At 42.3% G+C, this 18,241-nt stretch overlaps 1 protein-coding gene across 10 annotated transcripts in view; it reads left to right on the forward strand.

Annotated features, from left to right (window-relative positions):
* Positions 1–18,241, forward strand: part of ADGRF5 (adhesion G protein-coupled receptor F5) — a 103,272-nt gene that overhangs the window by 28,725 nt on the left and 56,306 nt on the right. For 6 of the 10 annotated variants that reach the window (XM_081034279.1, XM_081034285.1, XM_081034287.1 and 3 more), the window contains exon 2: positions 17,605–17,730. In XM_081034279.1, coding sequence (XP_080890405.1) covers positions 17,629–17,730 — 102 coding nt within the window. In that variant the 5' untranslated portion in view covers positions 17,605–17,628. Of the gene's footprint in view, positions 1–1,625; positions 2,033–17,604; positions 17,731–18,241 lie in introns of those variants that run through there. The other 4 variants (XM_081034283.1, XM_081034288.1, XM_081034286.1 and 1 more) reach the window with 3 other exon arrangements.

Raw genomic sequence — 18,241 nt, forward strand, 5'->3', positions numbered from 1 at the left:
TCAAGGAACTTAATGAGAACTTCCACAGAGAGATAGCAAACATTAAAAACAAAAGCAAAAACGCATGGAAACCATAAAAAGAACCATTCAGAAATGAAGAATGCAATAACTGAAATGAAAATGCACTAGAAGGAATCACCTATTTCCTATAGTTGCTTTTAGCTTCAAATAATACAAAGCCCAATTGGAACTAGATTAAAGGAAGGCCATTAACAGTAAATCCACAGGTAATATGCATCCACAATGGGCCACCTGTCCAAGCTTACCCCAATGCTCCCCAAGGGAGTGAGATCAGTATTTTAGACCAACCTCAGGTCATCCCCTGAGCACTTTGCTGTGATGGAGTGCCCACAGCCAGACCAGGACAGTCAGCCAAGAGGGTCAACGGTGGGTGGGCAGCCACCATTGTCTCCCAATGTCTGCATGGAATGGGCTGGACACTACAATTGAGAATCAGTACTGAGAATTAGAAAAATAACATTTTTCTAATAAAGTTCATCCTCTTTGTATCAAAAAACTTACCTTTTGTCTCAAGCCTGAGTTCTGCTGGTGGTCGCTGACATGTCTAAGTAAGGGGGGTAGCTTTGGTCGGAAGAGAAGACAGGCGAGAAGAGCGGGAGACGTTATGGAACAGGGAAGACGTCTGAGCTTAGAGGATTAGAGCCCAGGTCTCCAGAGAGTCATGAACGGTCGGCGACCTCTTCCTCTGTCACGCTATCACTGGAGTCTACATAAGCTCAGCAGTATTATTATCCACTTTTACACGTTACAAAACTGACTCTCAGCGAGGTCTCCTAATGTGTACAAGGCCACATAAATAGAAATCGAGGGGACTGTGGTTTGAATCCCGACAGTCTGGTATCCTTGGTTCGACACTTTGATGGTTTCTCTAAATACAGTCTGGGGACTGTCTGTATCAAATTCACCTGGAGCAGGTATTTGCAATGCAGATTCCTGGATTCCAGGCCAGGCCTCACTCATCAAATTTTCTGTGGACAGGGCCCCAGGGCAGGAAATTGAACAGCATTCTTCACACTGAACTTTAAGGACAAGTGCATGATAATCAATTACTTCCCATCTGTGTTCTGTCTGACCTTGGGCAAGTCTTTGTTTCTCCTAGGGCCTCAGTTTCCTCACTTGTAAAATGAGGGCAGGGAGGTCACTTCCAGCTCAAAAACTCTGATTATTATTCATGTATCTCCTTATCTTTGTATATTAGTGTCATGGAGATGATATTTTGAGTGTAACAGAATTTATAGTTTGATGCACAAGTGTTCATAGAGCTTCCCTGGAAATCTGGGAGAACTAGTCATCTCTTCATGTGACATACTTGAACTGCAGCCTTGCATAAAGCCCTGGGCTGGGATTGAGTCACTTCTGTAGGTCTTATTATGCTCTAGGGACTTTTTTAGGGACTTTTTTATTCTCTGACTTTTTGGCACTGCTAGAGACAAGGAACTCATCGATAATCTTCATTTTCCTCTCTCTCTGGAATCACAGTCTAATTTGGTGGACAATTTCGAAGGTTTAAACCAGGCATCCTACACCAGTCATTAGTTCTAACCCATTTTGGGTTTGCTCTGGTTTCATTTTTCTGATTTTTTTTTCTTTGGCGAAAGGAAAGCGAGAACTAAGGGGCATTGGCCAAACAAGTCCAGCCACTCAGTGGGGAGGTTTCCAGATAAGAAAGACCTGAAGGACTTCCTATGGGCGTGAAGGAAATCGCGCACACCATCCGGGGAAGAGGACCAGAAAATCACTTCTTGTTTTTCAAACAGCAGAAGCCTCTCAGGAATGGCTCTGTGAGGCTCAGAGGACCGCTGCAGGCAGGCGCTGGTCCGGGAAAGGCCAAGCTTGGTGCACAGCTGCCAGTCCTATGTGAGCCCTGCAATGAGTCCTGCTTTGCTGTCCCTTCACCAGACGTGAGGCCTTGAAGGAGACTGCAGGACAAATGGCTTCGTAGTAGAAACCTGGAAGCTTTTAGAAGTCTGGTCAGAGCAGGAGCCAGCCTGGGGACCGCGGTGCTGGACAGGTAATGGGCATTTCTCCTCCTGTGGTCTGTCTGCTTTTGCAGCAAGACCTCGGGGACACATGTCACTCTGACACTCCTTTTAAGGCATCTGTCAGTGACGATTCTCTTTGCCTGACTTTCTTTTTTATATGTAGCTGTGGCATGTATGTTGGGAGCATAAAGCGTGTGTGTTCCAGAGCACTGTGCAGCTTGTGGGTTGAGATTGTGTTTAGGAAGATTGAGTATCAGGTAACTAGCTGGGATACTTATTATTCTCTGTAGTGAAGAGAGGTATTTTTTGTTTCCCCCTTTTCTTTTTCAAATGAATTTTCCCATCTCTGAGCCAGAAAATACTATAGAGACCGGAGGCTTCGTGAATCACTATGGGAGTGTTCCCATGGCCAGGCAGCCATGTTGCGGGTGTGCTGACGAACGCGGAGTCTGCTCCTGTGTATAGCAGGAGGAGCATGGGACACGCTCAGTCCTTGGGGCAAGGGGTGATCGCTGAAACGTAAAATGTCAGCGCTACCTCCCACCCAACGACTGAGGGGAACGGAGTTTACAGTGAGCATGGGGAAGGAAATCAGGAAGAGTGCTGGCGTTAAGAGCTTGGCAGACTGGCCTAGGGCATTCTAGAAGGGAGGAAAAGCTCTGTGACGTGTGGTTGGCTTAAATTGTGTTTGCTTATACATTGTAGAAAGCCAGGCCATGCCATTGCACAGCAGCTCAGTTTTTCCTTTCATAAAAGGCCAATGTTTCTGGTCTTTCGTTTCTGAATTACACTAGTGGTAGTGGTACATGAAAATATTTGTACTGTAACAGGATATCTCTTACAGTTGTTCAAGCCCCAAGCCCCCCAATATGCATTGTATTTCTCCTCCCCCAAATTAGCCCATTAATAATTTTCTGTGTCTCTTACCAGTTAAATGACTTACTTTCTCTCTTCCCAACTATTAGGACAAGCCAGGGTACATAGGAGTACAATCATCATTGTCAGATTCATGTATCAATCCTTAACAAAACACCTTCCTTCACTGGAAAGATAAAATGATACACAGGGAGTGTGAGCAGCTCTTTTAACACTTAGAAAAGTCTGAAAGAGTTTCACTCATTTTCACAAATATTATTTTTGTGTTGGCTTTGGCAATTAATACTATTAATAACTTCCCATGGATTAAACTCTAGATTTTCCAACTTAATGTTTGGGCTTCTCTCTTGAAGACCACCAAAGGCAGGCTTGTTCTGGAGGAAATGAAAAGGAAAAAAAAAAAAAAAACAAGAAAATTAACTGAATATATAGATAGATACCGTGTTTCCCGGAAAATAAGACCGGGTCTTATACTGTATTTCCCTGAAAATAAGACTAGGTCTTATATTAATTTTTGCTCCAAAAGATGCATTAGGGCATATTTTCATGGGATGTCTTATTTTTTCCTGTGTAACAATCTACATTTATTCAAATACAGTCGTTATCTTCTTCTGGAACATTGTCATAACATATTAAATGAGTCCGTCTGGCTGACGATCTTTACTAGGGCTTATTTTTGCGGAGGTCTTATTTTAGGGGAAACACCGTAGATAAGTAGATAGATAGGTGATAGATAGATAGATAGATAGATAGATAGACAGATAGATAGACAAATACATGGTAGTTTGCTAGATTAATTGGTTTGCTCAAGGAAGATGAGGTGAGTGCGGAAGACATTGTGTTCTCATTTAATGGATAATAAATGTATTTAACAGATGAATTCATTTTCTATCTATCTTAATCTTCTGTAAAAAGATGGCCTTTTATTTTCCCCCCCTATATGTTGTTCTGAAACACGTGAATAAGCAAAAATCACTATGAACAAATCAATATGGCTCATGGAAAGAGGGTTTGGGGGGAAAAAGCATACAAATAAGCAATGTCAAACCCACTACAAAATTACAAAACACTTTCAATTGCTATTTAGTATTTTCTTGTCCTTTCCAAGTTTTCAGTTGCTATTTGGTATTTTCTTGTCCTATCTAAGTTTTCTCCATCTCAAACTCGAGGGCCACTTAGCCCTTATGAGTTTAGACAATCTGTGGTGCTTTCTTGACCATCCTGTTAAATTTGCGTGCTTTGATACTTCCCCTGATCCCTGGTTAATATGATTAATCACTTCACCCTACTGCATTGTGCTAGCCTCAGACAGAGACTTCTTCTGCCGTGTCACATATCAAGCAGGTATCTTACTCCCATTTTATGGAATATAAAAAGGAGAGGTTCAGAAGTTGTTTGCCTAGCATTGCACAAGGAATCTTTCTGGGGCACTGAGATAAGAAGAAACCCATATTTCTGGTTTTCCAGCCTCATTCTTGGTCAGTGATATAAGCATAAAAGTCATATGGAATAGAGACTTAATGTGATTGGCTGGATTCTGGCAACTTTGTAGCAACATGGACTCTCAATTTTGCTGGGAATCTGTAGTTATATCAAGCTCTTGCCTGGTCCAGATTTTATCAGATTCTAATACCTGCTGTCCATTAGTATCACCATAGGAACTTAACAAAACCAAAACCAAAACAAAACAAAAAACCAACACCCAGACACTTCCTTGGTAATTGAATCAGAATTCTGGGGAAGGGGCCTGGGCACAGAATTATTATTATTATTATTGTTATTATTATTATTATTTTAATCTCTGAAGAGATTCTTTCATGCAGCAAGCATTTAGAACCACTAAGTCCTAACTGTCAGAGATAAAATGGCTAAGTTGAAAAGCAGAAGCAACACCTGTTCATGGAGCCTAGAAGTAGGGGCCGCAGGACCAGCAGCTGTGAGCGTCATGTTCTAGGATTACTGCTGTCTATGAGACGCAGACATAGCTCCCATCTGCATGTGAGAATGACGAGGAGTGTTTCAGCTCCCTCGGCCATAGTGCTGCCTTTTGAGTTTAAACTGAAACAACCCCACCGCCTTCACTGCAGATACCCTGGCTCCTGTTACTTGTGGATTTTACAAAATCTGATTAAATGTTCTAGGTAAACAGGATGTGCTCTTCGAGTGCCAAATGACTACGGGAGGTTATACATTTTACTCAGTGTCACTTTAACATGTTTTGTCCCAATTCCAAGAAAAAGGGGAAAAAGACATACTAATTGTCTTTTGCTGATCCACCACTTTCTGGATGGATCTAAATATGGATAGACAATAAATCAGGGCTGTTTTTTAATCATAAAATGGGTGCCTAGAAACTTTCCACCCCGACATTTCCTGATATGGTTCAAGTTGGTATGCTCGTCGGGACAGTCTTTGCCTCCTCTGTAGAGAGAACCAGGAGGGGTGCTCTCAGTTCCTCTGCGTTTCCCCCTTTACCTGTGAATTTTGGCACAGAATAGGCGTCGCAAGAAAGGCTTGTTGAGTTAAATATCTGTATTGGCTGTGGGTATACTATGAATTCACCAGGTATTTGTCAGCTCAGCATTTCAGCTCACATTGTATGACTCTGGTCATGATGGTTAAAATAATTGGAATCTTGCCTATTTCCTCAAAGGTAAACACAACAGTGAAACCTTTAAAATCACAGCTTAGTGGAGGCACCACACTGGAGAGATTTCCTAAGGGCTGTAGAATTCAAACGGCAAAGAACCCTTTTCTTTAGTTAGCTTATACTCTTAATGGGAGGCAAGGCACAGGCGTTGGAAATTTTCATAATAACAGCTAATAATTATTGAGTGCTTACTATGTGCCAGGCATTCTGTTCAATGCTTTATAAAGATTGTTAACTCCTTTAGTTATTCCAATCATCCTATACCTCAGGTGCTACTATAATCCCTATTTTGATGAGGGGACACTTAATTTTAAGTAAGTTGCCTGAGACACACAAAGCTAGCAAGCTAGAGTCAGGATTCCAGCTTCGACAATCTGACTTAAGAGTCCTTACGCCTCATTACTACACTATGCTACAAAACCCACAACAGTACTGCAAAAAGACCCTCATGGCAGGGCCACCAGAGTACCTAAGGAGAGAAATACAGTGCATTCAGGAGAAAGATGTATCTCTGAAGAAGACAAGAAAAGAGGCAGTGTGCTACGAAGGTTAAGAGTTCCTATGTTGGCAGCAGACTCTGCTACTTACTGTGTGACCCGGGTGTTATCTAATCTCCTCAAGCCTCAGTTGCTTCATGTGAAAATAGGGATAATGATAACTAACAGTATAGGACTGTAGGATTACATGAGACTAGTGCATGAGAGTGCTTAGCCTGATGCCTGGCACAGAGCAAGGGCTCGGTAAATGATGTAATTGTTACTCAGTGACTCAGGAGGATCTGAAATGATGAGTGGAGCTCAGGAAGGAGAAACAGGACATTCCAATTGCCAGAATTGTCCAAAAAGAAGCTGAGGGGTAGCAATCCAGTTGACCGATATTTATGTTTAGTATTTATGACGTATTTTGCCGAAGAAGGGATGATAAAAGCACTGTATCAAAGTGTTATGGAAGAAAAATGTGGCAGAGCTGGGTTTTTATTAAGTTGTGTTGATCATGCTTGCCAGGTCAATTAGCCTAAATATTCTCTGGGCATTGGAGAAGTTTTAAAGTATTTGAATGTGGTATAGTAGCAATCTATGTAAAACAGGGTTCTAGACAAATTAATCCGCGGGTGGCATGGTGGGTTACTGGGCAGGGAAGAGGGAGGAAGGGATCCCATTGAGGAGATCACTGCAATCATGCAAGTGTGACATGATAAAGTCCAAACCAATGTGGTGGCTGAGAAAAAGAAAACATCAGCCGTGGGGTCATGAACAGGACTTAGTGACTGACTTGCTGTTCCCACTTGTGCCCTCGATTCTTGTGTCCAAGAATACCTGTGGAGCTGTGAGCCAAGAAACTGAAGCATGAAGTCAGGCGTTGGGGAAGGTGTGTTAGGAGAAAGCAGTGGGAGAGAAGAAGACAAGTTCAATGTTAGAGAAGCTGAATTTAGACGCCGTTGGAAATAGTATAATCGGAGAGACGCTCCTAATGCTTAGCAAAGAGATCAGGGTGAAAATGAAGTTTGGGGAATTGTCACATAAATGCATAATTAAAACGATAAAAGTGGACAAGGTCCCTAAGAGGTAAGGTGTCGGGAGAGATAAGCCAAGGACCCAGGAGAGGTTTTGGCAGGCCCACGGTGAGGCGCTGGTGGAACAAGGAGGATGGAATCACAGAAGAAGCAGGGCAAGGAGCAAAACCTGGAGCGACGAGCAACCCAGGAGAAGGAAAAGGGGGCGCCACGAATGAGGAGGCACTCAATGGCATAAGAAACCAGGGAAGATGAGGACCAGTAAAGAACGTCATTGGGTTTATCTTCACAAAACGCTTTTCACCATGAGCTGAGGACTAAACTCATACTGTCCAGGTTAAGGAAACCTGGGAGTGACCATGACTTTTCAGGGTACTGTATTTTGGGGAGAAAAGAAGTAGCATTCTTTTTCTTTTTGAGTAGTACACACACATCGTTCTTAAAGTCGAACAAACTCCCTAGAGAAGGAAATGAAAATTTCAGAGACGTGAAGCCACCGGCCAAGAACGGCAATGGCCAGACTCGGGGTGGAGTGGATGAGGGCTGTGAAAGGAGGAAAGACAGAGGGCTAAGAGGGCCCTGCCAAGGATGAAAATGTTGAAGTATTTTAAACCACGTGGTAAATAACTGCTACCCTGAGCCCCTGGAGCACCCAGAGTGCCCCCCACAACTCTGCCATAGCCACCCAGCCCTTCGCCATGGTCTCTCTCACAGACCTCCCCACTATCCGGCAATGAGGGCCCCCAGATCCTCTGATTGGTCCCTTATGATTGTTATGAAATTACTCCAGCATTATTTTGAATCTCACCTCGTAAAGGGTAGAACCATAGTACTGTAAGGCTTGGACTGACACCCAAGCCCTCTGATGCTCTCTGTACCACAGCAGCCAACCACAGGGTTACCCTCCTGGTAACTGGAATGCACCCCTGGCACTGGTTCACCAGGACTTAGGGAGACCCCTTCCACGCGGTAAATGAAAGTCATAAGATAGATGAGATAAGGGCACAGCTAGGAACTTAATGTTTTCATAAAGATCACAATCTCCTACTAAAAGGTTAAAATCCTCCAGTGATTTACAACAAGGAAAGAAGGATAAAAGGTTATCAACGCTGCACACATGTACAGTGTGTTTTGGAAAACTTGGCTCCATTGTGTACAAACAAATGTTCCTCTGTAATCTGATAGTACTGAGCCACTCTGACACAATGCTACTGCAGGACCTTATTGCAAGGCAAAGGAAAATTAAATAGAAAAAAATATTTTTCGAGGCAGGTCTTTAATTGGTATTGTGTTTCGTGTTTGTGTTAAATAAATATTTAGCTTATAGTTCTGCATGTGAGGGGGATGAATCATCTAATTAAATAAGGTAAACAAAGATAAGTCTTACCACCTCTGCGGCTGAAAATACAGATCAACAGAGGCAGGCTCTCAACGTTATACTTAAGGATTTTTAAGCTGTAATTCTGTAATTCAGGAGGATGGTTATTGAAGACACTCTAGCCTTACTGCAACCCATTGCCTCATGGAGATGAGCAAAGAGTAATAAGCACAATAAAGTTTGCAATGAAAGTCCTTGAAATTCAGTATTACTATCCGTTATTTGCCATCTCTCTTGAATTATTCTCTAGTACTAGAATGGTATATAGATATTTCTATTTTCAGTCTCTCCCCTAGTCTCTATTTTGATCAGAAGTAAATGTTTAAAATATAGCCGCTTGAGTACATATAGTCTATACACCAGAACATGGAGAGTAGAGCATAGGGAAATATGCCCTTGGCTCATTTCAAAGCATACAATAACTTGTCTAGTTAGCCAGCCACAGGCCAAGGTTTAGTAAGAGGCATGGCTTCCTTTGATATTGTCCTAGCATGCAATACAATTAGTTCCTGTCTTAAAAAGAAAGCCATGCATATACCATCACCAGGAGGTGATGTGACATGAATACTAAGCAGTTCACATATGGGAAGACTCTCCACTCTCCTCCACTTTGCAACCATTTCTTGAGTTTTATGTGCTCACCATCTCTAAGTTCTCACCTCCCACACTACCATTCTTCCCAATATGATGTGCTCTCCCATCACCCAAATGAGATCCCCCTTGCTAAGAACATATCATATCTCCGAATCTAATGTGCAATCTCAGTCTTCTCCTTAACAGGTCTTTCGCTCTGTTGGACATAGCTGACCACACTCTGCTTCTTGAATTTTGACCTTCCCTGGTTCCATACTCTCAGCTAGCCTTGTTTCCCTCCTTCCTCTCTGGTCTTTCGTTCTCAAACATCTTGGCTCAATTGTCTTCCTTGCCTGGACCTTTGATCATTAGAATTCTGTGGGACTCTGTTCTAGGTCTTCTTCTCTACTCTCTCTGCTGTCTTCCTAATCAATCTTATCCACTCATGTGGTTGTAATTATAGGGCTTACCTGCCTGTCTCTAGCTCACCTCACCAGCCCCATCTCAAACCGTCTCCTGCTTTCTTTTGGTGTTCCAGCCACTCTGGCCTGCTCACAGCTCCTTGAATATGCCATGTGTTTTCCCACCTCAGGGTCTTTGCACATGATCTTCTTTCTGCCTGGTATGTTCTTCCTCCCTGCCCTCCAACCTCCTCTTTTGTTTTTAGCTAACTCCAAATCATGCTTCAGATTTCAGCTCAATGAAATACTTCTGGTACACCTTCCACAACTTCTGAAGACTAGGTAATATCCCTCTCTTAATAGGCTTTATTAGACAGTTCACACAGTGGTTAAAACGAAGGGCTCTGAAGTCAAACTTCCAAGGTTCAAATTCTGGCTCTGCCACTTACCAGATGCATGATTTAGGGTAAGTTATTTAACCACTCCGTGGCTCAGTTACTTTGTTATCATACTGTTAATTAGCTATCATCCTATAACCCGTTCGTTGGAATTGCTGTGAGGATTAAAGGGTTTAATACAGTCAGTGTTCAGATGAGTGACTGGCATATAGTAAGAGCTCAACAAATATTAGTATCATGATTATTCTCCTTGGTAGCACAGTCGTAGTGAAACAAGGAATTGAGTAATTGATTCTTTAATAAGTCTCATCTACTCCATTAGACTCTAAGCTCTATGGAGACAGGTACCATTCTCTTGTGTTTTTTTGTTTGGTTGGTTGTTTTTACTATTTCCCTGCACCTAACAGAGCACCTTGGCACTTAGCAGAACTTAATAAATGTTTGTCCAGTGAATGAATACACACGTGAATTCATGAGTGAGGGGATAAATAGATTTGCTTCATGTAATACTTACAGCAATAAATGCCAGGGATGCCAAAAACTGTATACAAGTGGACACTTTGGTCAACGTTGCTCAAGCAGTAGTTTGCCATCGTCAGAAGTGTCTGGATGCTGATGGAAACCACTTTGAGTACCTCTTGTAACTGCAGAAGTCAAACGTGACTTATATTCCTCTTTCGTTATTGGTATATATTGAATATTACAATTGTAATACAGTTTTCCTTTCTTAAAATGTGTATACATTTTTTTGGCACCCTATGTATAATACAAGGAGGAAGGCTAAGGGCCTAGAGTAAGTGTGGGTATTCAGAGGAGCAGGGACTGTTTGTTTATAGCTGAACAGATCTGGGAACCTCCAGCTGGAGGCAGCTTTTTGCCTAGGCATTGAAGGGTGAATAGAATTTCAATATGCAGTGATTATCCTGGGGCTAAAGGACCGGAAAAGGTAGAGACTAACAAGTCAAGTAAATGGCAGAATTATTTTGGTTTTGCTAAACACTGAAAATAGTTTGATAATAATAATTGCCTCCCCCAGCCCCACCCCAGATTAATTCTCAAATACTAGTTTTTGTATTTTTAATTTTGCATGGACACTGGAAAATCTTTTGCACTATTTTAAATTATGAAAGAGCAACCAGTTTCAGTAGTGAAAATATGATAGATGCTTATTAAATAGGGCAGCTCTGAAAAATAAAATCCAGGTCATAGAGGGCTTGAGTATCAATGAAAGCTATTGCCTTTAATCTGAAAGCAATGGGGGGACCAAACAGGGAATAACACCTGAGAAGAGAGCTACTGCAAGATCAGTCCTGCATTCATGTAGATGATGGCCAGAAAGGAAAAGAATGGAAGCCATTGCAATGGCACATATTGGGGGCAGTGAGGAATGGACTGATAGAAAGTCAGAGGTGTGTTGGATAAATGCAAGAGATAGCTACGATTAGGCTCATAAGCCTAAATAAGGTTACATTGTATTTGAAATAATTATGAGGAATTTTAGACTCTGAACAGTAATGGGACCTTCAGAGGCCAACCCCTACACCTCAATTTTGAGATCACTGAGTGCAGTCACTCCCTCCCTGGTTTTGTGAATAAGAAAACTGATACTTAGAGAGGTGAAGTAACTTGTCCTAAGTCACACGATTAATTAGTGGCAAAGTGAGGCTAGAACTCATGTTTCCAGTTGTTTGGTCTAGTGTCCATCTAGAGAAAGTTTTCCATTGATTCTTGTTGATATCCCACGAAGAAGATCTCATAGCCCTCTGGTACATTTTCCCCAATAGAACAGACTGCTGACATTATAATTTTGCCACTACCACGTATCAGCTGTATGGTGTTGGCGAGTTATCTTTCTAAACTTCTATTTCTGTACCTGAGAAATAATGATAAGTTAGTGGTACCATACGGTTCGTTGAGAGGGTTAAATGACATACTCCTTGAGGAGAGCTTAGCACCATGCCTGGAACACAGTGAGTACCCAGTAAATGACCGAGATCATCGTCATCATCATTATCACCGTTGTCACTGACAGTTACTATCTACAATCCAACCATAAATGGCTCACCTGACTATAGGACAATCATTTTATCTAGAATTCTAAGAATCGTTGGTCCATCTCTTGAGTCCCAACTGACTCAAACCCCAGTTGCCTTTGAGACACAAAGACCTTGCTAGGCCTTAGTTTTTTCATCTGAAAAACTAAGAGGTGTGTGTATGTCAGGGGTTTGGAGGGCTTGAAGTAGAGATGAAGTTTCACTTGCCTTCCAATTCTGACTGGATGTTTTTATGCTCTATTCAGACATACCAAGGATCCATTTTTCAAGTTTCATAAAAACATACCTAGAATAAATAATAAATATACAGCAGCAGACTAGAGGGTCATGTTTAGCCTTTTGTCATGATAAAAAAATAAAGAGAGATAATTTTTTTGGAATTCTATATTAGTTTGCTGGGCCTGCTATAACAAAGTCCCATAGACTGGGTGGCTGAAACAACAGATATTTATTTTCTCGCCAATCTGGAGGTTAGAGTTCTGAAATCAAGGTGTTGGCAGGGTTGATTTCTTTGGAGGCCTCTGTCCTTGGTTTGCAGACAGTCGTCTTCTTACGGTGTTTTCACAGGGTCCTTCTCTGTGCAGTCTGTGGCCTAATCTCCAATTCTTACAAGTCACTGGTCATATCGGAGTAGCGCCCACTTTCATGACCTCATTGTAACTTAATTACCTGTTTAAAGACCCTGTCTCCAAATAAGGGCTCACTCTGAAACCCTGGGGGTTAAGATTTCAGCGTATCACTTTTGGAAGGCCACAACTCAGCCCGTAACAAACTCCAGCTATGACCAGGCTCTTGTGTGCTTCGTGGGCATGATTTCATCTTTACAACAATGCTGCAAGACAGGTCCTATGACCCTCTTTATTCATGTCAGGAAACTGAGGCTCAGCCGGGTTAAGTGTCTCGCCCGTAGTTATTAAGTGGTGCTGCTAGAAACAGAACCACAAGGCTGTTTTGCTTCAAAGCGGGGGCTCTTTCCACTGTCTCCTACTACAGGAAGGAGAAAATCACCTGAGCCTAAGGCCATCAAGTTCATTCTTTTTCCAAGTTAGAACGGAACTAGCTCTGCCTTTTTTGGTGACGGTGATTGTTCAGAAGAACAGTGACCTCCTGAGGACCACAGCTGAGCGGTTGTCACAGGGGTTGGACATGCTGCTCAAGGGAACTTCCACAAGAGGCTCAAGGAGCTGCTAAATATCACCCTTTGAAATGCTTCATTCCCTTTGAAACAGAAATGGCTGCCTCTGCTTATGCTGTTCTCTTTTGCCTGAAATTCTCTTTCCTTTCTCCATTATACACTGAAGCATCACCTCTCCTTCAGGGTCTGGCAGTGACCCAGGTCACTCCAAAGCTCCCTCGACTTCCTGCTGTCCTCAACTCCTGTCATGCTAAGACGTGCACGCTGCAGCTCATTTTGGAGAGAGGCCAACTTGGGGGTGGTCTCACTCTGCTACCCACTAGCTGGGTGGCCTGGATGAATTCTGTAACCTCTCTGGGCCCTCTCTCATCTATGAATTAGGAGTAAAGTATCTATCTCACAGAATATTGTGAGAGATAAATAATGGAATTAAGGTATTTATTACACTTAGCACTGTCTACATAGTAGGCTTTTAGTAAGTAGTGTCTTTAAGCTTATTTTCCTGAGTCTATATCATTTTAATTGTATGTTTCATACCTTCCAATGAGATTGAGAGCTTCTTAGGGGCAAAGACCACAATTCATTTCGATTAGTGAACGCACAGCACAATTTTAGGCCTGTAAAAGCAGTCTGTATTTGTTGGTCTATAGGTGCAAAACACATGTGATACCATATGAGATATACAACACAAGCTCAGATAACAGTCTAGGCTACTGAACTGCTTCAGAAATATTGGGTAGATCACCTCTGAGTCCATACTCTCATTAATCCATTCTTTCACCCATCATTGATTGATTGCCTCCTAAACGCATCCCCCTGGATATTCTGTTTCTACATAGCTTCTTTCGTAGAGGGAGAGCTATAGGCTGGTGACGAAAAGCAGCAGGAGTGTGCAGGGGAGTGCTGCAAGATCAATGGAATGCTGAAAACAGGGATCTGAAGCCCTCAAACCTCCCCATACATCGGGAGCCTCTGAGAGGCATGCAGACTCTTAGCTACCACCCCTACTCCTCCGAAAATGTGATTAAATTGACTGGGATGATAGTAAAACAACAAACAAATAAACAAAGAAAGAAATTCCCCAGATGATGGTTCTGATGCTCAGACAGGGATAAGAACCACTGCAGCAGATAATGTGCAAATACTCCAGGGAACTTCCGTCCAGGGTGGTGGTAGGGGAGGGGCCTCCCCACAGGGATAGGGGAGCGGCCATGTGACAGACTACAGCCAGGAGCGGAGGCCGATCAAACAGGGGCTCACTTTCACTTCTTACCTTTCTGCTTCCCCAGAGGAGCCAAGGAGGGGATCAGGGCTAGGCTTCCTAGGGGAGACGGGCTGAGGGTACCAGAGAGCATGGGAAGGCAGAGCTTAGGAAATAAACCATTTCCAGAAAGAATCCCACTATTGACCTATTTAGAAAGAGCTTAGAATCACAATTTGATGATGACATTGGGTCATCAGACCTCACAGATGTGGTCCTTGTGTGAACATGTTTTGAACTTACAAGGTACGCAAACCCGTTTATTCCTCTTCCTATTGAAAGGCTGGGCAGGTTAAGGCTGATGAAGGGTTTCTAGGAGAGCAGTTGGTCTTAAGCACTGGTGGTTTCTAAGATTTGGGAGAACAGTTAATTCTCTGGTATGTTTCAGACCCGTCACAAAGACCTCTCCTGATGTGTAGTCACTCTCCAGGGGGGTGTCCTTATAGACTGCTTCAAGGAACCCAGACTTTTATCCTCAAAATGCAGTGCTGCTGAGAATCCCGATGGCTTATTTCTAGCATATGATGTCAGGGTGCCTGATTTCCCTCTTTCTCTCTTCTAACTTCATGGAAAGGAAAATTGAATTATAGGAGGCCAGGAAGTGGCTCATCAGCACAGGGTTAGTACTGGGTATATGAGATAATCCCGTGTTTCCCCCCAAATAAGACCTAACCGGAAAATGAGCCCTAGCCTGATTTTTCAGGATGACATCCCCTGAACAGAAGCCCTAATGAGTCTTTTGGAGCAAAAATTAATATAAGACCCGGTCTTAATTTCGGGGAAACATGATAGTTCCCAGCTTTTTCGAAGATTCAGCTTGCTCGTACTGGTTGGTGAGTTTTAATGAAGTCAGTGTTCAGGACTTATAATTTTAAAAGAGAAAGAAATTGGGAATCATATTAGATCATTTTCTTTCTCTCTCTGCCTCTGTTTGTCTCTGTGTCTCTTAGTCATTGTCTGCCCTTTACTCCAGGAATTTGGAATAAATAGGAACTTCTAGAGGATTTACAATTAAGGGAGCCCTTCTGAAGACACATTGCATTGAATGTAGAATAATGCTCTGTGCTTTTAACAGGATACATTTGGATTTTTTCCTTCGTTAGCCAAGTTAAGTAGCTTCTCTTGGCTTCCTCACGGATAACAGCAGGAAGGTTAATGATGTAGGTAAGAAAAGTTTGTCTTTACGTCTCTCCCAAATGTAGCAGCCAGCTGAAAAGCTGAACTGATCTTCAGCTGGTATCACTGTTCGAGGTCGTCAGGCTCATGACATACGGGTTGTCAAGTAGTTTGAAATTACTTCTCTCTCAAAGTGGTGGCATTCTCCTTTCAAGTGGAAAACCCCTCACCCTTGCCATGTACCTGATAAGTGGACGTAGCTATTATCATTCTCCTGCATCCAGAGAACCACCCCACTTCCACAGCGTGGGGTCCTCCCTACATCTCTATGTCTATTGACTTGTCATTTTTGATGTGAACAAATAAGTCAATAGACAAACGAACGTTGATTTAATCAAGAGCTGTCATGGAGGAGGCTGCGGGAAGATGGGGGCCATGGACAGTCGTGTCTGGTGACCTATACAAAAGGACCAGAAGGAACCATTTGGGGACGTTATAATTCTTGCTAACTCGACAAAAAGGCCAACATTGGGAAATGGTAGAAAGCCATGGAGTAAACTTGAGTCCCACTAATGGGTGTCACATACTAAGGGAGGCTCATTCACCATTCAGTTACTAAGTCTGACAAACTGCCTCAATACAGAACCAGCTAATACAGTGCGCTAAGTTTGGTCCTGAAAAGACTAAGTTGTCTCCTAAACGCTTGATTCATCCCAGGAACAGTTGCTATCACCAGGCTAAATCAGCCTTCCCAATACCCACGAAAGTCCATTCCTTTTCAACAAGGGAGGAAAAACTTCAATGGAGAGCTAAGCAAAGAGTTGCCATGATTTCTCTACAGCAGACACATTTGGTCTCAAGTATCTATTCCTGTAACCTAAATCGCACAGCATTTTCAAAAAGCCACTGAGTTGCAGAATTTAAAAAATGTATTTCGTTGCCAGATTTACCAATTGGGTCAGTTTTCCAGGGCCTTATGCTTCCCTCTTTTCCACTGGGGAAGAGGAAAAGGAGGCGGCAGGCAGCTGGTGATTGAAACACAATTCTCCCTGGCATGTGAGTCTTGGCTATCATCTGTGTGTTATCCTGGCCACGGTCCCCTGGCACTTTCTGCAATGGCTGGGCCAAGGCCCGCCTTTCCTGATTGGTTGCCCTCTGGATTCTACCAGCAATCAAAGTGAAAACCATAGCAGACTTCAACCCTGGAGTTCTTTATGGCTTTTAATTGCATGTGAGTCTTAGAAAAGTCCGTGAGAGAATTAGAGGAGGTATAATGATCCCTATTTCACAGATGGGGGGAGCTTGGACTCAGAAAAGATAAGTGACTTATGCAAGGGAACATGGTTAGTTTACAGTAATTCCTATCTCTGTCTCTTAATCTAGTCCTCTCTCCAGAAAAACACGTGGACATAGAAAAGTCAGTAAGGAAAGGAGACTGCAACAAAGTAGTTTGTCTTGGTCCTCAGACCCACGAAGGTTGGGATTCTTCCATCTGATTCTCTATTTTTTAAAGGCCACCATGAGTAATCTGGTCACCAAAATCTGTTTGCATCACCAGCATTGCAAAAAGACAGCAATCACAAATTGATACATAGGATGGGATATATTATATTAACATTCTATAGTACATGACATAATTTGATAGAGTTTTATCATAAAAGGCAACTTATATTTTATGACTTAAGTCCAGGATTTTCCATACTTATGCGTTGTAGCCCATTAATACGGTTGTGAAGTCAATTTAATGGGTTGCTACCAGAAGAAAAAGAAGGATAGGATAGACTAGAATTGAAAATATCAGAATGTATTGCATGTAGCAAAGGTAAGTATTGTTTTCTGAAATCTTTTGTTCATATACATATATTTTGTATACTAGATCACAATGTTAAAAGTGTTTCTTACTGAATAGTCTTTCCCTTTTTCTTGCTTTCCCTCTCTCTCCACGTTCTCTTTTCTCATTCTTTCTCTCTTGTTCTCCATGTATATATACCCAAATGTCTGCCACCTTAGTCTTATTTACAGGCACTAACCCCCATTTTCCCAACCCTCATCCTTTCTGACAGTTCCACACCCAAGGGTCTGGAGCACAGACTGTTCTGAAGAGTTGATACCTTTATGCTCCTTCCTTTCTCCCCTCTATTGAAAAGGTCCTTTTATAGTGTGACTTTCAAGACAGGGTTTGCAAATTCTTTCCATGTTTCATAAATAAATTGTTCTATCTCTAAACCATCGCATTTCCATTTTAGGCAAAGCAACGCAAACTTGAAGAAATGAAATCTCCTGGGAGAACCACCTTGTGCTTTGTGATCATTGTGATTTATTCTTCCCAAGTTACACTGAACTTGAATTTAGAGTCTATTGTTCATCCTTGGGTGAGTAAATCCACATTTGCCATATTTTCCCTTGTCACATTTTTCTGATTTCCTGGGAACGTCACAAACGGAAATTGCTTTAAAAAAATTTTTTTAGAGCCTTTGAGAAAATGTTGCAAATAGGGGTAGAGAGCGGTGAACATAAAAGGATATTAGTATATCTACGGGACCACAACTCTGAAATCAGTGGTAGTATCAAGGGGACATCCCTCAGGCTTCCCTCCTTAATTAAACTGCCACCTCTAGGCCGGAAGTACCACTCTGTGAAACTGACAACAATGATTATAAAGCAGATTTTTTGGACTGAGAAGGACACGTGTTCTCAAAGGATTCGTTTTAACTTGAGCATCACATTAGAACACATTTCAAAAGGTGTTAATCTGTGTATGTGTCATATTGAGTGCAACATAGGCAGTAAGAGAACGAGAAGGGGCAGCGAAGGGTTAACAAAGAAACAGAAAACAAGAAAGTTATGAAACAGGAGGCCAAGGGTCTCCCAGCCTCAAAGGAC

The sequence above is a fragment of the Rhinolophus hipposideros genome (assembly GCF_964194185.1).
Source record: "Rhinolophus hipposideros genome assembly, chromosome: 3".
NCBI lineage: Eukaryota > Metazoa > Chordata > Mammalia > Chiroptera > Rhinolophidae > Rhinolophus > Rhinolophus hipposideros.